The sequence below is a fragment of the Astyanax mexicanus genome, chromosome 25 (genome assembly GCF_023375975.1).
Source record: "Astyanax mexicanus isolate ESR-SI-001 chromosome 25, AstMex3_surface, whole genome shotgun sequence".
NCBI lineage: Eukaryota > Metazoa > Chordata > Actinopteri > Characiformes > Acestrorhamphidae > Astyanax > Astyanax mexicanus.
In genome coordinates, this window is record NC_064432.1 from 5850570 (window position 1) to 5872887 (window position 22318).

Consider the following 22318-nt stretch of genomic DNA (forward strand, 5'->3'; position numbering starts at 1 on the left):
CGCTACACTGAGGAACCCTGAGTGTTCCGGTAAACCAGGGTGATATTAGCTAGCGGTTCATCCCATGTAGATTGTTTTAACACAGTAAACGAGGAGGGTACAGTCCAATATACTCAACTCTAAACGACAAGAGTGCTAGTGCTTAGCGGGGTTAGTGACTAATGCTAATGCTGCTCCAGCCTCGGTGCTGGAAAACTAAACCGAAACTCCTGTATAACGGATGTACTTCAGTGGACCAGATTATAAGATGATTTTTTTTGGGACATTTTAAGTGCGCACATCTTACTATGCGAAAAATACGGTAATCAACTTTATTAGATTTCTGAGGTAAAAGTATGGTGATTTAGGCAGCCAGTTAAAAAGCAGAATGGTAATATGTGACATCTCAGGTAAGCATCTTGGCTTGTAGTTACGGCTTTAATTCTGGACGCTATTTTAGTTCCTAAAATTGTCCTTTTATACAGTTAAGTACAGTTAAAATTTAATTCTAATCAGGTACATAATATTAAAGCTATTGTAGCTCTGGTGTTAAAAATTCCATTGACAAAACTAAGTAAATGATTTTAAATTTAGTTAGCGAAAATAAGATTAGATTTTATTTTAATTGACACATTAATTATGAAGCACTGTAGGATTGAAAAGTTCGTGTTTTAACAAGGTATTTGCTAGAAATTATCCGTTTAGTTTAGTTTTATTTATCTTCCAAACATAAATTACTATTTTTATTTTATTTTTTAACTTTTAACCCCTTTAATACCCTGTATATAAGCTCATACTAATGTTTTAGTTAAATGTTTTAGTGGGCCACAGTGGTACTGCTAGGAATTTACTTCCTTGACAGTTTGTAAATTCATTGCAAAAGTAAAACTACTTTTAAAATTACTTTTAGGTTGTTAAATACACGTTGATTGGTCTAGCATAGTACAGACACATTTTTAAAGTTGTGTGCTGCACTGTATTTCCATTTAAAACAGCTGATTAAATTTTTGCTTGGGCTCCAAAAATGTTTTGTGGTGGATTAAATAGAAAGCTAGTTTTAAAAAGCTAAAAACTAAACGGTGAACAATTAATTTAATAATTCCCAATAGTTTCTTTCTGAATAACAAACCTAGGGTTTAAAGTTTTGAATCACTGTAGACTGTTCTCCTTTACAGCGGGTGGTTTTGCATAGTGATCAACACCACCGAAATTTAGGTTAGCCATACAGAAGCACAACATTATCCCTCAACCACTGGAGAAAACCATGTGTTCAGTTGCAGATGCTGAAAGGCATATCTGACTCCTGTCTTATGGCAATTTTCCACTGGGTAGTGCAGTTTGGCGTGGCTATGAACCTGAATCCAGCAATTTCCATACCCTGGGTGATCACCTGTGTTTACTTTCCATGTCAAAACGCTACCGATTAAAGGAGGAGGAGTTATTTTACCACTTAACGTTTAGTAAAGTTGTGCAATTATCTAGAAAAAGGGTGTGAAAAAGTACTGAGAGGTTCTTAATCTTAATCATTGAGACAAATAATTTTAACCAGGTTAAAATAAGGCAAATAACTCTTTTTAAAAGGGTATAGATCTCCAAAAATCACTGGAGAACAAAATTTGGTAGAATACAGGTGTACTAGCCATTCTTTCAGCCAAAAAAACATGACTAGTTCAGTTTTCACTAGGGGAAAAAACATAGCGCATCCAACAAGTACAAAAGCTGGTAGCTCACCGAATATTGAATTGTACAAACTATTCTACTGTGCAGCAGAAACTCACTGCAATGCCTATAAGGGCAGATTTACATCAATAAACACCAATTTAAGCAGTTCATTTTAATTCTGCGTTCCCTAGAGGGCAGGCAGAAAGAGGAGAACAGTGAACAACATGTAGCAAAGGCACTACAACTAACACGGATGATTGAGTACAAGTTGTTTGGCAGTGGAAATGTCGAGATCGTCAGCAGAACAAGAGGTCATGGATTCTTCGCCCGACCACCCAGTGGAAACGCACCAATACTGGAAGCATTTAAACAGATTCTGTACAGGTACAGCAAGATTAGACTAATTAAACCCAAAACCAGCTGACAAAGAAACGAATTAAGAGCACATTATTTCATCAAAGTGTCCGTTCTCATTAAAGGAAAACAAAAAACAACAGGACGATGCAAAAGCACTTGGTTCCAAAAAGTACAAACCAAACAAAAGGCAGAAAAGTACAAAAAACTGTGAGGAAATAAAAGTTAAGTAGAAAGAAAGCAGGCACTGGGTTCAATCAAACAGTATTCATGAGCAGTTTAACAGCAAACTCATCCTGTTCACACTGGTTTCAGTCCTAATACAACTTTACTCTTGTTGGCAGTTCATTTTTTTCCTCATGTAAAAATAAAAAGAATTTGGCAAAAAATAAAAAACAGCATTATATTTAATTTCTGACCCCACATTCAGTTGATCTGTCACTTGTTTGGAATCGGACAAGTGTGCGTCTTTACTTAACAACGGGGGATGCTAGGCTAACGCGACTAACAAACACAGAAACACAGACTATACTGAGACCTTCACCAGTTTCTCAAAACTCCTTCAGATCTTCAAGGATTTGTATTGGTTTTAAATCTGTCTTAGACCAGCTTTTTATGAAGAGGTCTGAGTGTTTGGATTTGTATCTGTCTTAAATGCAGCTCAGACCACCTTCTAAAAAACTATAAATGTTTGGTTTTATCTGTTTTTAAATGGATCTCAGACAACTTTATAAAGAGGTCTGAGTGTTCAGATTTGTATCGGTTTTAAATGAATCACAGACCATCTTTTTATGAAGTGGTTTGAGTGTTCAGATTTGTATTGGTTTTAAATGAATCTCAGACCACCTTTTTTTTTTTAAGTGGTCTGAGCGTTCGGATTTGTATCGGTCTTAAATGCGTCTCAGACCACCTTTTTTTGAAGTGGTCTGAGTGTTTGGATTTGTTGCGGTCTTAAATGCGTCTTAGACCACCTTTTTTTTTAAGTGGTTTGAATGTTCGGATTTGTATCTGTTTTAAATTAGTCTGAGACCAACTCCTAAAAAGGTTTGTGTGATCAGATTTGCATTGGTTTTAAATGCGTCTCAGACCACCTTCTGAAGTGGTTTAAGTGATCAGATTTGTATCTGTTTTAAATTAGTCTCAGACCAACTCCTAAAGAGGTTTGTGTGTTCGGATTTGTATCTGTTTTAAATGCATCTCAGACCACATCCTGAAGTGGCTACACCTTATAATTCAGCTTGTAGCCTAGCACCTACTGTTGTAAAGTAGAGCATCATGATACCAAACATCTAAAATGATCGACTGAATCTGGGTTGAATGATCAATGGGGAATTTGAGTTAATTAGACAATAAAAGTGTAGTGTTTCTATTTAACATCAGAGACAGAATCCCCTTTCTATGGTAGTCGTAGTTCAAGGTTGCCATTTGCAGCCATCTAGGCCTGTTTTACTAATGCCAGGTTCACACTACACAACTTTTTGAGCATCAGTCCTTGTGCTGTTTACACTACACAACTGGTTGTTCTGTAATCGCGAGTCCTTCAGTTGTTGAGACTTTCACACCAAATGGTTTTTCGTTTTTAGCTCCATTTCCCCCCATTCATAGAGGACTCACTCTTGGGCTCCCTCTAGAGTTTAACAGTCAATTCATGATATAACAGGGGGACAGAAAGTGGTGAGACTCTTCATAAAATGTTTTGCTCTAGTAATGCAGGAGATGTATTTTGGACCCGCGGTTCTTTCTTTCTCTGTGATTCCACTGACTGTGGGTAGCTGCTCCCAGTCACCGACTGGGTCAGATATCTAGCATGGCAAATATCTGCCAAGCATCTGCGACTGGTTGGTGATCAGTCAGCGATGGCTCAGCAAGTGTGAAAATCGTGTGGTGTGAACCTGGCATAACAGAACAGCCAGACAGGTGGACTACAACGAGGCCGACTCTGAACGAGCTGATCTCAGTTATGCAGAGAAGTTCTGAATATTAGATATTAATAATATTTAGAGGAGAGTTTGGAACTTAAACACTGAGACCACCCACTGACGTGTGGGCCAACCTTGATATAAACTTGAAAAAGGATATTAAATTTACACAATTTCCTCCAATCAAACTCAATCAGTCACAACAGGTGTCTGGTGCTTTGGCTGAATCTACAAGGCTAATGGAAGATCATACTCTACCGATTACCAGGCTATTCTGGTATGTTCTACAGCTTCACGGCTTCGTACTGGAATAAGGCAGCCTTCTTACAACACAAAGGTTCTCAAAAAACATCGCATCATACAAATGATCATCATCATCATTACTGTTGCAAAAAGAGGACTGGAAGTGATGCGCTTCTGACAAACCCACGATAATCTTATGCGAAGGAAAATCAGTTCAAGTGCATTACAGGCATTGTTTATACTATAGCGAAGTTGACTGTCATTCTGTAGGTGGAGCCATGCCCAAATAAGGAAAGGATTTAAGGTCATTAAAAAAAATACCATCTGCAGATATTGTATACATGTAAAACTAAATATACAAGCTTCAAATATGTTTCAAACTTTATGCGTCTCGTCTTATTGGTCACATTTCTTCTAAATACCACTGAATCCTTAGAAATACGACATTACAAGCTCATTATAGCATAATTAAATATATATAAATAAAAAAACCTAAGGGATATGATACCACATGAATGTAATGTATTACAGAGTGATCTAAGTGTATTGCTTTTATTGTTGATGATTATGGCTTACAGCCAATGAAAACCCAAATTCAGAGTTTTAGAAAATTGGAATATTATATAAGACCATTTGGTACTTTTGGCAGTGTGGGCAGTGTGACAAGTCCTGCTGGAAAATGAAATCCGTTTTTATTTCCATAAAAGTTGTCATCAGCAGAGGGAAGCATGAAGTTCTGTAAGATTTTGACTTTAGACTTGATAATAAAACACAGTGGCTCAACACCAGCAGATGACAGACATGTCTCTCCAAACCATCACTGATCATCAGTAAATTTTATATTTTATTTGTAAATCAAGGGAGCAGAGTCTGGAGGAAGTGCAGAGGAGAGACACACAGTCTGCTTGAGGTCTAGTGTGAAGTTTCCACCAATCAGTGATGGTTTGTTTGGAGAGTCATGTCTGTCATCTGCTGGTGTTGATCCACTGTGTTTTATTATCAAGTCTAAAGTCAAAATCTTACAGCACTTCATGCTTCTTCCCTCTGCTGATTATAACGTTTATGGAGATGTGGATTTCATTTTCCAGCAGGACTTTGCCAAAAATACCAATTGGTGTTATAGAATGTTCTAATTTTGAACTGAATTACTGAAATGACTGAACATGGAGTGGACAATGGTCCAACTTGAAGTCAAAGACTTCATACATCCAACAGAAAATATCCACAGGTTGTAAAATAGCGAAACTATAGAGTAAAACTAATATTTAAAAACTAAATTATTTAAAATATGCTTCTTTGAAACAGCAAAAAATAGTTTATATCAGAGGGGTGTGCCGTGTCGTATCGTACGCAATAATATCGCCAACATTTTTAAATAACGTGAACGATAAGATACCCTGAATTATCGTGCAATATCACCCACCCTTAATTATTACATCAGGGTACTACTTTTTATTTGTATTATTATTATTATTTTTTTTTTTTTTACTGTTTTTAGCAAAAGAAAAATTCACCCTGTTTTTATTTCCCATTATATATCTACCAGAGACAGATTATATCTGCCCAGTATCATTTATTATACTTTAATCCTGGATATATGGAGATATATGAAGTTCATTATTAGTTTTATTAGTATCATGGCCTTTTGTTACAAATCTGATCGAATTCAGTTCTTGTATTTTTTTTTATATCACAGTTAGGGGGGTGCCATATCATATTGTACGCAATTATAAAAAATCATTTTCATTCTTGAAAAATATAAAAAAGAAAATTCAGTGTTTTGTCATATCGGCAAGACTATCGTTATCACGTTATCGTTATCATGAAATATTGTGATATTATTTTAGGGCCATATCGCCCACCCCTAGATTAAATATATAAATGTGACTCTGTCCCAAAAAAAACAAAACTTAAAAAAAAAAATATCAAATTAACTGTTGCTTTGCACTACTTTACACCAACAACCACTAGCAACATTAGATAATGCTCCCGACTGATTCATTCTAGGCAGGTATCGGTATCAGTATTGGCGAATACAAAAAAAAAAATATGTATTTGTACTTAGTTGGGGAAAAAAGAAAAAAAAATATCAATGCATCCCTACATGAAAGTAAGCCAACTTTTAATACACTACATAACAAGGACACACAGTGTCACTGATGTGAAGCACCAAGTGCTATTTGAGTACTAATGGAAGTTGGAAAATGGGAATTAATGGAAAATTAATGGCCTAAAACTGACCTTAGAAAGACTTTGAATGATTCCCAGCTTGTTTGTGGCGTTTAAGGCAAGATCAATCAATCGTTCTATGCGAGTTTAAAGATTTAAGAACTTTCAGAGTAACATTCCTAATATGGAATCATTTCTAAAACGGGTTTAACTCCAGCTACAGAATGAGTGTACAACTTCAGAGATCTACTGGCAAGATGAAATGTCGACAAGTCTGTAAAACGAGCAAAACGTTGGACAGAGTCATAGTGGCAGTTCGTGACCAATCAGAAGGTCACTCATTAGGCAAGATCGATGTCAGTTAAAGCTTTTGTGTTAAAGACTTGATATGACAAACTAGTAAAGCCACCATCTCCCAAAAACATGAACAAAACTCACACAGTTACACTTTTGTTTAAGGAAAAAAATAGACAAATATACAGGACAAACAGAATTACAAAAAAGAAAAAAAAAACAATAGACAAACAAACAGACGAACAAACAAACAAAAAGTCTGGTACAAGTCCAGAAGTTTTAAGGCAGTTGCCAGAAGGATTAAAAGGCAGCTATGACGAAAAAAATAAAGTTCAAGCGTTTTTTTTTTTTTTTTTTTTTTTTAGTTTTAAAGACAAATCGCCTGAACTTTTTACTTCTGAGCACAAAAAAATTTTGCTCACGAGAAATATACAAAACTATTTGGTAACAAAAGTTTACTATATGTTATAAAACCAAAAACAAAAAAAGGTGAAAAATGTACCTTAGCTAAAGCTTATAAAATTATATATCAATAAAAATAATAATAATAATATTCCTTGGTCCTTGAAAACTATATTACTATGATAACTTTTCTTCCATGCCTGGCGCACCAGTGCATCGAGCCCTTTTCATACAAAAAAAAATAATAATTAAACAAAGGCGTTTTTTTTGTTTTGTTTTGTTTTTTTGTTTTTAAATCCCTCGTGGCCATACTTACGCAGGGTTTTTCGACTGTCGCGTTTCCGTTTTTTTGGCCGCTGGACTGCTGAAGGTGTACAGAAGGAGCTCTGCTGGTGTCGGAGACCAAAGAAGAGATTTTAGAGCCGTTTCTGGTCTTGAGTAGTTTTTGTTTTTTTTCTGTTTCGTTGTTTCTCTTCTCGTTTTCCGCACTGCTGTTCTTTCCTACGAGTTTACCAGTTTTTATCCAGAGAGTCAGAAACGTTATGTTTCTCTCTCTCTCTTACACAAAAGCGATCCCCAGGTTAGGACACGGACATGGCCGAGGAGGAAGAAGACGATGAAGACACCCCTCCGGCCGCCTGGTAGCCGAGGAGGCTGGACGCTGAAGATGAAGACAACGACAACGAAGACGAGGAGGAAGAAGAGGATGATGACGGCGAGATGGAGGAGGAGGTGCTGCTGCCCCTCAGGATGACCCCAGCGGCGCTGCAGTGTGGGCGGGGCCCTGGCTCAGGCGTGTATGTGAAGGTGAGCGCAGTGGAGTAGATGATACCGTCGTTTCGCACCAGAGTCACCGGAACCTGCACCGGCTGCCGGACCCAACGCCATCCCTCACGGAACGCTGAGATGTCAGGAACCACACACAGGACGCTTTCTCCACACCTACACATAACATATACACACACACACAACAAACACACATTTTTACAGTACATGACAATAATTCTGTGTTCATAATTTAATTTTGAAGTTTAAATATGAAATAAAACACACAATGTACAAAGGATTTAAATAGAAACAAAAAGTTCCTTATTTATATTCACTAGGGGTGTCACGATTTCAATATTTCATCAAAATATTGCGCAAGTGGCGCAGCACACTGTAGCTCAAAAAGCAGCTCTTTCTCCAGAGAATGTGGACATTCTCATCTTCCTAAAGAAAAATTTGAAAATATAAAAATAACAGTTGTTTTGTCTAGCCTCAAATATGATAATAGTTTTGGTACCTTAAGGAGCATCTTTCTCTCAGATAAAGTTAATAATATATCTTTATTAAAGAAAAAGTCTTAAAGTCTTATTTTTCATGTTTAACTGTTATAGTAGGATAGAGTTCAGTTTGTTAAGGCTCTAATAGTTCTATTATTTTGTACATGACTGTTCCTGTATTTTTTCATTATTTATTTTATGTTGCACATTGCTGCTTCCAAAAAAAGCCACTAGATGGCATTACATTTATCTCTTAATACATTTTTTTAAATTTGACCATTAGTGCCTAATGTGGTGTATTACAGATCACTTGTATCACTTATATCAAGCCCACCTTTTGAAATAAGATATTGTAAATTTGATTAATCAAACCAATGACTGACCATAGACTAATCTAAAACTGGCATAGACCTCTCTGCTGTAACAAAAAAAAAAAAAATCGAGAATCGAATCGTGACCCTAAAATTGGAAATAAAATCGAATCGAGGATTTAGAGAATCGTGACACCCCTAACAAATCCATGTGTGAAAATGATGATCTCATGCTTCCTGAACTCTGCACTCTTTCACAATTCCAGCTCCATAAATCCTGGCATTTTCATCTTGGAAGAAAAGAGCAGTGTGATTGGCTGACCTGTACATGGTGTCTGCCTCAACGTCTCCAAACCACACTCTGAGGTTAGGAGTGAAGTTCTGTCCAGTCAGCTCCAGCATGGCCACATCCCCCCCACCGTTCAGCTACAGATCAAACAGCACAAACACACACACAAACACACACCATGAATTACTGTTCGGACTGTACCATTAAAACCAAAGCAGTCAATCAATAATATGATATATATACAGTTTATACAATAAGACACAAACCACAAACCTTAGTAAGTCATTATTGTGATTCTGATTCCTAATTACCAAATATTTCATATTCAAAAAAAGAAGATCTAAAGAAACAAAAAAATGACATCTAATAAACCAAGCTTCACCACACAAGAACGGATGGGGAAATATTTGTAAAATTATAGGATAAAAAACAATGAATGTGACAGCTAGCCGAACAGCTCAGTGATCTGATGCCCCAAAAAAAAACAAACAAAAAAAAACTTTATTTTAGGTCATATTGCTGTTTACTCCAAGATGCCTCCAGTGACAATGTTCAAAACAATACATAACTATATAATTTTAATAAACATAATTTATTCAGTGGTGTAAACCTTGTTTCATTTTGTTTCCTTCGTTTTACTGCCCGTGATTATTGTGAGTAAATGGCACGGCTTCTGCCTCATCATAATGATCTACAATATAAACAACACTGAGCATACACAAAATGCACTAAAGCAGTCACTGTTCAAAGACCCTATTACCTGTAGGCTTTCTACGACAGGTACAGGTGTGACGGGTAGTGTGACCGGGCCCATCCCCTCATAGAAAGTGTATTCTGCTTTATCTGTGCTGATGATGGTCCACGACGCTCCATCGTTAATCATCTCTTTGTTCGTCTCTTTGGGGCAGGGAGTGGCCTGTGGGTGTTTTAGTTACACAAAACAACAAAAAAAAAAACAAATAACACACAGTTAAAGCTGCATAATGTGAGAAATGTTCTAAAATTATATATATTATATACTAAATTATACTATAAATGAACGTCTATTTTCTGCTCTATTTTTATAGATAAGGTGCACTGGATTATAAAGTGCATTATGTGACACTAGTAAGGAACAGGGGTGTCGCCATGTTTTTCTTCTAATTCAGCAGGTCTCGCATTAGCGAGAGCGTTAGCATTTAGCGGCTAACCTCTAGCCACAGTTAGCGCTAGTAAATGCCGCCCGACAGCGCTAAACTGAGGAACCACGAGTGTTCCCATAAGCCAGGGCGATATCGGGCTAGCTGTTCGTCCCATGTAGCTTATTTTAACACAGTAAACATGAATGGCGAAATAGCTAGCGCTTAGCACGGTAGCAGCTAATGCTCATGCTGCTCCAGCAGTGCTAGCCACGCTCAGCAGCAGGCTACAGCCCGATATACTCACCTCGGAATGGTGAAACAGCTTGCGCTTAGCACAGTTAGTGGCTAATGCTAATACTACTCCTATTCCAGCCCCGGTGCTGGAGAACTAAACTGAAACTCCTGTATAAAACTGTACTTCAGCAGAGTGGCTTTACTGCTCCTTAATACCTGACTGGTAGAATTCACACATAAGGCCCACTAAAGATTTTAAATGTGCCTTATAGTTTGAAAAATACTGTAAATATATTTTTTGTTGGATAAACTTTGTACACTAATGCCACAAATACAGATCACTTTTAAGTGCCCCCTTATGGAAAGCTGTACACATGCATTTTTGGACAAGCCAAAAGATCCAGGAGCAGCAACACTAAACAGTGCAGTTCCACCAAAGTTCCATAGTGCAATAGCAGAGACGCCAAACTCTCTATAATAGTAAAGTAAGTAAGTAAAAAGTAAAAACACTCAGTGTACCATCAACAAGATTCCGAAACTGCTATTTTAAGTCAAAAATTCACCTGAAACTGGATGATGCGTTCCTGAGACAAACACAGGTACATGCGCTCCGTGTCCTTCAGGTAGAACGCACACTTGTGCAGCTGAGATACAGGATCATCAGCGTCCATCAGCGCCGTCTGCTTATCCACCTTACGAATTACCTAAACACAAAAAACACACACCAGCTTTTATCAGACACATAATAATATATAACACAGCAAATATTAGTAGTATAGACTCGGTAGTCTCAGTAGTATCATGGTTTGGGCTAGTGCACTTAGGGCTGCACGATTTGGGCAAAATATCTAATTGCGATTTTTCCACAGAATATTGCGATTGCGATTTAAATTGCGATTATTTTTAATCCATCAAAAACCTAAACCTGTATTAGTGGTTACCATACCTATCAAATAAATTTATAAACTTCTTCCACATAAAATATTCACAGGTATCTCAGATTAAATGCAGTTTTCAGTTTTATTTTTAAATTGCAAGTAACAACAAAATAAATAACAAGGTTTAACTGCAACATCAGTAACTGTAAAGTCTGAGTTTTGAGATGCATTTTTACAATATAAATTAACTTAAAAGTAAATCAGTTTTTTTGCACATTAAATGCAAAAGTAGCATCATTAATGCTTGCATGCACAAAAGGTATAACTGCAACATCAGTAACTGACTGGTCCGCTGTGGACAGTAATGCCTTAGCAGAAAAGCTAAAAAAAAAGCAAAATATCGGTTTTATCCTAAACTCTTTGAGTTTTGAGATGCATTTTTACAAATAAATGAACTTAAAAGTAAATCAGTTTTTAGCTGTTAGCTTCATACTGGTAGCTACCAGTGTTGGGCACGTTACTTTGAAAAAGTAATTAGTTATAGTTATTCATTACTTCTCCAAAAAAGTAACTGAGTTACTAACAGAGTTACTCCACTATAAAAGTAATTAGTTACCAGTAAAAGTAACTAATCGCGTTACTTTTTAATATTCGCCCATCAAAAAAGGAAATCAATTATACATTTACTATTAGAAAAATAACAAACGAAAATAAACCCAAAATGTTGACAAAAATATAATCTAACGAATTTAAAAAAAATAAAACGAAATTCTCCACACAACCAAAGAAAATTACTAAAACTTGTAATACTGAAAAAAACGGAAAAAACGGAAAAACGCGTCTGGGGATGAAATTAAACATACCAAGCCACCCTCAAAGGAAATATGTATATATAAACAAAAAAAATAATGGACAAAAACAACAATCTAATGACCGTTAAAATGGTATTAATATAACAACAGCCTTGCCAAAAGAGAATAGAGCTTAGATCAGGCCCAAAACGTGCACGTTTTGCAAGAGAGAAAGAAAGAGAGAGAGAGATTTCTGGTGTGAGTTACTACTCACAGGTAAATATTCTCACGCTGTATCTGCTGTTTCTCTTTCATCTGCCTGGCGCTCATATTGTAATCCCATAGATAGTTCTGCAGTTTCTCAGTGTTTTCTGTCGTATTTTGCGGCTAGCGCGAGCGCTTTACACAAGAACTAACGCCACGGACCAGGTGCCACGCGCTCGGCACAACACCGCCCGCTGTACAACTCCGCTGTACAACAGCGCTTTTAAATTAATTTAACACGAAAATGAGGGTATTCTATCAGTAATTTCAGTTAGTTGTAGTTAGTTTTATAAACACAAAATACAGTTCGAGATAGTTATGTTATTTTCTTTTAATTGCCGTTTTTATTAGATTCAGTTAACACAAATGTTTTTCACTTTCAGTTTTCGCTATTTCGTTCGCTTTAGTGAACAATAATAATTGGTTACTTAGCAACATTATGATTAGCACACCAAAGCTTTATATAAAATAAAAATAGGAGCCCGATTTCGGGTCGGTCCTCGGGTCAGGTCAGGTTCGGGCAGAAAATCTAAGCTCTAAAAGAGAAAGCAGCAGCACCACAAACATCGGAGCAGCTAAAAAGAGCTTAACGTCCTTAATTCGGAACTTGGCTTGTCCACGGCAATCACTGAATTGATTAGAGCAGCAAATCGTCACAATTGTGCCTCACTTCACCACGCCAAACCACAGGCACAGCGGCCAGAAGCTGTTTTAACGCCGTTACTCCCAACACTGGTACAAACTGATATTTATTTATACTGTTTATATATTACTTTTATATTTTATTTAATAATCCCCAAATACTAATAAAATTACAATATAACGAATTCCAAAAGATATAAACGAAAAACGGCACGCAATAGCAGAAATAAAATAAAGAAATATTATTTCTGCCCCAAAAAGACGCGTCGTCACCCCGGCGATGTGTGCGGCGCAAACCGATTAACCCACGCGCGGAGCTTTAAACAGGCAGAGCTGCAGCTGCTGACACGCGTGCAGCACTGTGTGATTATAACAGTGTAACTTGTGGTACATCATAAAGATCATAGTGTGATTTGTTGTATTAAAACAGATCTACCTCACAGACCATTTTCTGGAGCACCATCTGACAGAGCGCAAAGGAAAGCGGAGGGAATTCTCTGCTGACCCGGCGCGAGTTCGGGCATCAAGTCAGGTTCGGGTTCGCAGACAATCTGAACTCTACAACGCATTTAAACAATTGCACAGTGTCCGCCTGGCTTTAAATTATTTTATCCAAGTCTTCCACTCATGTCCAAGCGCCACTTTAAATTTAATTCACCCTGATGTAGCTGCAATGGAGAGAGCGGCAGTGCATGCTGGCTTCGTTGCGTTGAACGCAGCCCCGCCCTCCAGTGAAAAAAATATTCAAATGAATCCAGCCCCTGCTGCATCAGGCCAATCGGAGAAGAGCAGGCGGTGTGCTCACACACACACACAAGCCTCTCAGACACAGAACAGGCGCTTTTAACCACATAAGTTGGAAACACTTGCAGGCTATTGGCTAATTCAAATCGCAGCTCCTGCGATTGAAAAATCGCGTCCATTCAAATCGCGATTTCGATTAAAAAACGATTAATCGTTCAGCCCTAAGTGCACTATAAATGGACTTAAAATACTCAAAACGTAAGTATTCAAAAGAGATATTTCTCAAAAGCTCTACTGCACAGCTTAGACACAAGTTTAATATTAATTTACAATATGTTATTTTTGAGGTATTACAGTATTAAAATCAACCTTAACTCCCTTCATTCTTCAGTTAACAAATACATTTAGTTCAGTGCATTAAAATGATCCTTCAAGCTACAGTGTTAAAATATTTAAAATGACTATAGTTAAAGCTTTTTTGCACCTCGTATCCAGAGTTTTAGAGTTTTATATCACTTGTGCTGAATAAATGATAAATGACATGTACTAAGGACTGATTCTAGGCTCTTTTCTCTGAGCTGTGGATCAATAGCGCAATTCTATTCCTCTCTTTTCTGAGTGAAACACTCATGCAGTGAGGAACAACAGCAGGAGCTCCTCAGATAAAGTGCTGTTCTCCTTTCACATAATGTTTCTCAAGACAGGACAGAGAGCGACGAGTGTTCGACTCCACAGAGCTGAGCTACTGTCACTCCAGTGTGTTGGCTTGTTATGCTAACAGGCTAGCGTTAGCTAGCGAGCTATATCTGCTTCTATTGCGGTGCTGTTCTCTGAATTCTGAATTATATCTGAGAATTTTGTGGGGAAATTTCAGGGAATCTGTCCATGAACTGAATCTCATGAGAAGTTGGGTCATGCAGCAAGACGATGATGACCCTAAGCACACTTTAAATGTTAAATGTTTTGGAGTGGTCAAATCCTGAGTGGCCATGTCCTGACCTTAATCCAATGGAAATGTTGTAATAACCACAATCATCCCAGAGCTGAAATTGATCTATACAGAGGAATCCACTATAAATGGACTGATTAACAGTTACTGGAAACAATTAGTAGCAATTATTGCTGCAAAGAGTGAATGACTAAGCATAATATTTTGTCTATTTTTTTTTTAACTGATTTCTCTTCTTCTACTTTCAGGAAGGCATCAGGACCAGTTTTGAAGAACACTGATCTAAGGAGTTATATTATGGTTAAAAACCAACACTAGCCCTCCTTTAAATGTGAGTGTATGAGAGTTCTCACCAGTCGTGGAAGTGCCATGCCTGTGACTGAACACACCAGTTTGACGGTCTGACCATAGTGGATGTAGCCGTCTCTGACAGTAAACTCCTCACCCTCAGATTCCTCATCGTCCACTACAGAGACAGAAAGAGAAAGAAATAAGGGAACAGATAAATAACATACATATAGTCTGTGGTACATCTGCTGCTCCCCCAGTGAAAGTGTGGATCATATAGGGGAACAGGGCTCCACTCTTGTTCTGATCTTACAGCACTCCTCTGCTGACAACTTTTATGGAGATGCGGATTTCATTTTCCAGCAGGATTTGGCATGCTGAATTTTCTGAGACAATGATTTTTGTTCTTTTTTTTTATTGGCTATAAACCATAATCAACAACAATAACAGGAAATAAGCACTTAAAAGAGATCACTTTGTTTGTAATGCATCTATATAATATATGAGTTTTACATTTTCAACAGAATTACCATAGTTTTCGAACTATAAGGTGTACTTAAAATCTGTTAATTTTCCCAAAAATCGCCAACGTGCCTTATAATCCGCTGCGTCTTATGTAAAAATGTAACCAGTCAGGATAAGGATAAGAAGAGCTAAAGCCGCTCAGCTGAAGTGAAGCGTTATACAGGAGTTCCAGTTTAGTTCTCTAGCAGTAGTAGCATTAGCTGCTAACTGCGCGAAGCGCTACCTCTTTCGCCGTTCAGAAGTGATTTTTTTTTTGTATTATTGGCCCAGATAGCACTGCTAGAGCAGCCTTAGCATTAGCATTAGCCTCTAACCGTGCTAAGCACTAGTTAGCTCTTTGGCTGCCCAAAGGTGAGTATAGCGGTAAGCCGCTAATGCTAATGCTCAAGCTTTAGTGAAAATCTGTAGATCTAAGCTGTTTAATCACCCAAATAACCTCCTAGGACCTGGCGTCCACATGCGTGGACATCACATTTTGAGTTGTCAAGACCACGACACTAATTTTGGTCTACAAGGGCCTGGTGTCCTCTTACAAGGCCATTTTACTGTCACCTAGTGGTGGCAGAAGAGTTTAACACGTTACATTTGCGAGGTTACATTGATTTGTTCAGAAATGTTAATAAACAGTAAATACAGTAAATTTAGCACTTAAAATTAGCCATATTGCTCATTTGCATAGGGGCACAATTGTTGTTTCTATTTTTGTTTTGCACTCACACTGCACTTATAAAACTAAAACTATATGTGGACATAATTTTTAGCAGAAACTACATGATGTAAAAAGATAATTCTTTGTTTTTTTTTTTTACACTAATCAGGTGCCAATTAGCCCAAATAGCAAAAAAAAATATATTATATATATTATTAATTATATAAATAATAATAATAAATAAATAATATAAATAATAAACTACAGATTTGTTTAGCTTTACAGGTGGTGAGACCTGTTGAATTTAGAAGGAAAACATGGCCACACCCCTGTTCCTACTACTAATTACTAGCGTCGCATAAAATGTGGCTTATAATCCTGTGCACCTCATAGTGTGAAAACTATGGTACTGAAATAAAGTCACTTTTCAATGATGTTCGAGTTTTTTTTGAGACGCACTAGTATGTGTGTGTTTTACTTACGTAGGTGTATGTAGAAAGCCCCCCACTGCTGTGAGCTGGCATGGAAGTTTCCTCCCTCCACGTGGAGATACCGCGTACTGACCGTCTGAGAGCGCAACCGATTAAATAGAGCCACTTTAGTCCCTGACGCTATACACACTGTGAGAGAGAGAGAAAGAGATTATTAAATCATTTTAAAATGTTTCCCAATTGAGCAGACAGTTCAGTGGCAGTTCAGGCACTTTGGGCGTCGCTGGAGGACTTACGGTCTGCGTTCTTCAGGGACTGCTTCTTCTTGGAGGGTTTGGAGATGACCTTTATGCGCTTGCTGAGGAAGACACCGATTTCTGCACTGTTCCCATAGAACATCTTCACAGACAGCATGAAGTGCTTCCTCTTATCAGAGTCTGATATGTACAACGTTTTCGCTGTGCAGAAGTTCTGCAAAGGGAGAGACCAAATAAAAAAGACTTAGAAAGAATGAAACAAGTATATAAAATAACTTAGCGTATAGCGTTTAATAATCATTTGACATTTGAAGTTCATTATTTATATACAGTGAGAAAAATAAGTATTGATACTTCTGTTTTTCAAGTTTTCCAACCACAAAGAATGGACAGGTCTGAATTTTTTTTTTTACCATAGGTACATTTCAACTGTGAGAGACAGAATCAGACGTTTCTTGTATTTTTTGAACACTCCATTACCTTTAAATGCTTTTTACAGAGTATCTCCCTTAGCTGCCCTGGCTGTGTGTTTTGGGTCATTGTCATGCTGGAAGACCCAGCCACGACCCATCCTCAATTCTCTTAATGAGGGAAGAAGGTTGCCGACCAAACTCTCCTGATACATGACCCAATCCATCCTCCCTCCAATACAGTGCAGTCATCCTGTCCCCCTTGCAGAAAAACATGCCAAAAGTACGATGCTTCCACCCCCATGCTTCACAGTTGGGATGGTGTTCTGGGTGTTGTATTCATCGTTCTTTTCCATCCAAACAAAGCTAGTGGAATTAACACCCAAAATCTCTTATTCGGTCTCATCTGAACACATGACCGTCCTGCAGGATTTTAATCCATGACGGTGTAATGTGCTACTAACGGTAATCTTTGAGACTGTGTTACCAGCTCTCTTTAGGTCATTGACCAGGTTCTACTGTTTAGTTCTGTGCCGATTCCTAACCTTTCTCAGAATCATTGTTAAAGCATTAAGTGCATCTTGCATGGAGCCCCAGACCGAGGAAGATCGATCGTCATACTGCATTTCTTCCATTTTCTAATTTAGCCAGAATTCTTGTTGATTCTTAGGTGATCAAACATTTATTTTATGCAATTAGTAGCAAATTAGTTATTTAAAAATTATAAAATGAGATTTTCTGGATTTTCTTTTAGATTCTGCCTCTGACAGTTGGAGTAGCTACAGTAAAAATTACAAACCGCAAAATCAAATACTTATTTTCCCCCACTGTATATTCATTTAATAAATGTCTGAGTATTAGGGATGCACTGGAACAGACCAGGCCAGGCCTAATCTCACAAACTCATATTTCAGTGAGTTATAACATAAGTATAACCCATATTTGATCCTTTTTGTTTTTACTGCTGTAAAATGCTCCAGATTGTCAGTGTTTCCTAATTACCTTCCCTTCCAGGTTTAGTTGCTGCATCTCTTGCTCGCTGTTGCCGATTCCGATGAAGGCACAAGGTTGAGCTTCCTGCTCCGAGCAGCCCTCCCTCTCCATCTGCTCCTTCTTCTTCTTCCAGCCACAGCCCATCAGGTACACACATGGCGGCGGGCAGAAGAACCTGAAAACACAGCGGATAATCTTACAGCACATTTCCACTGTAGAAGGAAATACATACATTTATGTTGCTTATGTGAAAAATGATGCGAGATTCTGCCCATATGAAGAGAATAATTATCATAAAAAAATGGCTGGAAAATAAAAAAAAATAAAAAAAACCCTGTGCAATTAGCTGGTTTTACCTGTTAACTACTCCTGTTAAACTGTACTTTAGTATCTGATTCAGCAGTATGCTACATATTACAGTTAAACCTAAAGGAAAACACTATAACAGAACACGATCTTAAGGTTGCAGAACTTGTAATCAGAGAAAAAGCTCATTCTGTATGCTCTGTACCTTTTCTCGTTGCCGTATGACTTCTGTGCGACTTTTGCATGCAGTATAAGCACCGTCTGATCCCCTCGCTCCTTCAGGTAGTTACGCATCGCCTCTCTAAAAAGAATCAGACAGATAAAACAGATTCACACAGTTAGAATCCCTACCCATAATTCGGATTTAAGATCCAAAATAAATAGTCTTACAATAGACAATAAAAGCTCTAAAAATAAATAATATGAAAATAAAATCCTGTGCCATTAAAAAAATAACAATCTACAGAGCTTTGCAGGTGGTATCTGTGGTATCTCCACCAAAACGTTCCCATAAATCATTCCATAAGTCATTCCAGGCAATCGCTGAGCTTCTCAGCATCACAGTGTGAGTACTGAAGGTTTCCTTCAGGACACAATTCATTGGTTACAGGGTCAGATCCAGTATTAAGGTATAAGGTCATGCTGATATTAGCCTCATACTGACAGTCATCTACATCAAAAATCATTTACTTTGTGACATAATTTCATTAATGGACCAATTCAAATGCTTCAAAACTACTTTATACTGTGATTTTCATTGAAAACTAACAGTGCTATCAGTTTTAAGAGCATGAAAACACATTAGATTATAAATAACAACATCTGGTATGTAAAGTTGCTGATCTTTTAACCTTTATTAACCCTTAAAAAGTCGATAATTAACAAAAAGTTGGGGATATTTACCTGGTGAGGCGCTTTGGCTGAGGAAGGTCCCCAAATTTCCTGCGAAAAAAAGCACAAATACAGCTTAAGACTTAAATATTGTTCAAGTTGGAAAAAAGAAAAGTTGAAATTAGCATCGCTACAATAACTACATTATTATTATCTTATTGGCTTATGCTAAAAATACACTAGACATTTCCAAAAAGACTCTAAAAAGACTTTTAATAGACTAAAGTCTGATACTTTTTAGTCATAAGCTAAGATTTTGCAAAGACTAGGGATCTTGCAGAGTTACTATTTGCAAGACTGCAACTAGATTCTTTCTGAGATTATTTCCCATCATGCTTCTGGTGGATTTTATCAGGAAGAGAAGCTGTTTAACAGTGGAGCAGAAACAGAAGCATATTTTGGCCACAGTTGCCTTTGGGTTTGTACTTATTTGTTCAGGAAAAAACTGCCAAAAAGAAAAAGACAAGGCAGCTGAATGTGAACACTAGGGGTGGGCGATATGGCTCTAAAATAATGTCACGATATTTCAGGGTATTTTTGCAATAACGATATACTTGGCGATATAGGAAAACAGAAAAATAATGAATTAATTTCAGGAATATAGTATAATAGTATAACAGCATAATCATAATGTGGCAAAATAAATAATATAAGCATAAAATAATATAATGCAGCAAAACATATTGCAGAATAATGCAAACTAAAACAATTATACAATAAATACACCTAAAGCTTCACAGTAAATAATAGACTACTTTTAAGACAGAACATCTCTATTATCACGATATGGATTTTTAATATCATGATATTTCTGTGTTACGATATATTGTATACGATATATTATTGCCCACCCCTAGTGGACACAACCCTGGTTGAGTGAACAGAACTTTCCCGCGCTTGCCTTGCAGCTTCCTGTAGCTCTCCTATTGGTTGGTGACATTGTTCACGTCACTATTTGCTCTAGCCAATAAGTCTCAAGACTTACGATAATATTAAACAGTCTGACAGCACTGATAACGGCACACAGAGTACACTGCAGTAGTGTACAAATAACAATAACACGGTTGTATTTATTTCTAGGACAACATATATTCTAATAAAAATAAATAGTTGTTGTGATAGGTCTATGTAGAACATTTCAACAAACATGTCTGTCATCTGCTGGTGTTGATCCACTGTGTTTTATTATCAAGTCTAAAGTCAGTGCAGTTTTGTTTTCCCACAAAATCTTACAGCACTTCATGCTTCCCTCTGCTACTGACAACTTTTATGGAAGTGCGGATTTCATTTTCCAGCAGGACTTGGCACACTGCCAAAAAAAAGTACCATTTGGTCTTATATAATATTAAAACTTTCTGAGACATTGACTTTTCAGTTTTCATTGGCTGTAACACTGAAGGAGATGTATGGAGTCTCAATTATTATTATTATTATTACTGATGCAATGGTGAAGAGTTGAATGATTGGCTAAAATACTGTTCACATACTGTGAACTTCACAAACTGTGATATATATGTGAACATACATACAAATACATACAATGGACGATATCACTACTATCAAACGTTAATGAATTGTATTGTCATGTGCATTCGTTGTACGTTAAGTCGATAACGTGATTATCGTATCATCGTATTTGCTGGACAGTTATCATTTTTAACATCTTAATCTTAGCAGACAATACAACAATGATGTCCATTTATTGCACAATAAGTTGACAACGTGAAAGGACCGTTAAATGCCGCTGACATAATAATAATAATAATAATTTATTATTATATTTTGAGGAAAACTACATTTTAATGAATGAATCCTAGTTTTGTCACTATAAAGTACAAATTTAAAAAATATTAATATTTATTGCACAATAAGTTGATAACGTTAAAGTACTGTTAAATGCCGCTGAGATAATAATAATAATAATAATAATAGCGTAAGGAAGCAGTCAATAATAATAATAATAATAATAATAATAATAATAATAACAATAATAATAATAATAGAACAGCATAACAAATCAGTTACACCCTTTTGAAGAAAACTACATTTTAATGAATTAATCCTAGTTTTGTCACTATAAAGTACAAATTAAAAAAATATTAATAAAAGTACTAAACAAAGAACACTTTAAACATTCTTGCAAACAAACTAACAAACACAACATTACTTATAAATGAATAAATGGTTCATTGTGTGGTAGTTATAAATAATTCGGTCTTTTTTAACTTAATTAAAAGCACTTTTTGCCACTTTGAAACGAATAATTCTGTGTATTATAGTTATATTTAGCGAGTCCCTATTAAACACCGATAAGCTACCTGTAGGATTATTACGCTATTTATTAATCTACATACTGTAGCTTTAACTTTGTGAATGTTTTGTGTGGCTTTAGTTGTTGTTTGTTCAGTTTTAAACTAGTTAAAAGCTGTTGAATAAAAGTTTGACTGTTACTAAGTTGGGTAGCTGTGTTAGTTAGCTAACTTTCAGTGTACAGTTAACGCTAGCCAGGCTAAGCTAAGCTAAATAACGTTAAGTATCTAAGCAAGCTAGTTAGCTTAGCATCTAACAGTTAGCTTAGCTAGGTTAGCCACCGCGCTAACGACTTTTTTCTATTGACACTGAGCTGAACGCCTTAAACTAAACGTATTTTAACGCTTTCCCTGTTGTTTTAAACGAGTAGAAAACATGTAAACGCTAAACCGACTCTTTGTTTCTCAGTCTGAACCCCGGTTTTAGCGGAATTCTCCGACTTTAGTGAAATAAGTGCTGAAAGTTGGCTAGCGCTGCTGCTAACTGAATAAAGAAAGGGGCTAAACCCGCGCAGACCGGGCTGATATCACCGGCCGGGGGGAGCACTGAGAGACGGGTTCGCCCCGGACAGACAGAAATAAGCCCCACCAACAAAACCAGACCGTCTAAACACGAACTCCTAACTCAGGGCTTTTCCATCGCTGTTAAATTCATCGCTTACCCTGTCACAACAGGCGCCATCTTCCATTAAGTCGCTCATAAAGTCCAACTATCGCGAGACTTCCCCCTCCTCCTGTTACACGCAGCA

The 22318-nt window shown here is 37.0% G+C and overlaps 1 protein-coding gene across 2 annotated transcripts; it reads right to left on the reverse strand.

Annotated features, from left to right (window-relative positions):
• Window positions 1–272: 272 nt before the first annotated feature.
• On the reverse strand, window positions 273–22318 carry rbpja (recombination signal binding protein for immunoglobulin kappa J region a). Of its 2 annotated transcripts, XR_007429532.1 has the most exons (12): window positions 22232–22318; window positions 19273–19311; window positions 18575–18670; window positions 18073–18238; window positions 16700–16874; window positions 16455–16592; window positions 14864–14976; window positions 10806–10946; window positions 9648–9803; window positions 8921–9024; window positions 3203–7964; window positions 273–3086 (listed from the first exon to the last, which is right to left on the reverse strand). XR_007429532.1 is itself a non-coding variant. In XM_007239678.4 (11 exons), the coding sequence occupies exons 1-11, from the start codon at window positions 22249–22251 to the stop codon at window positions 7604–7606; spliced, it is 1509 nt and encodes a 502-aa protein (XP_007239740.1). In that variant the 5' UTR covers window positions 22252–22318; the 3' UTR covers window positions 273–7603. The 2 variants fall into 2 exon arrangements, 1 of the variants encoding a protein (XP_007239740.1); XM_007239678.4 differs by having other exon boundaries at window positions 273–7964.

Coding starts and splice junctions, on each gene's coding strand:
- rbpja (XM_007239678.4), bottom strand. CDS start 22,251: ATGGCGCCTGTTGTGACAGG. Junction 10,947..14,863: donor GCATGGCACTTCCACGACTG/GTGAGAACTCTC, acceptor TTTTGTGTTTAG/GTAATTCGTAAGGTGGATAA. Junction 7,965..8,920: donor GAGGCAGACACCATGTACAG/GTCAGCCAATCA, acceptor TGTTATGTGTAG/GTGTGGAGAAAGCGTCCTGT.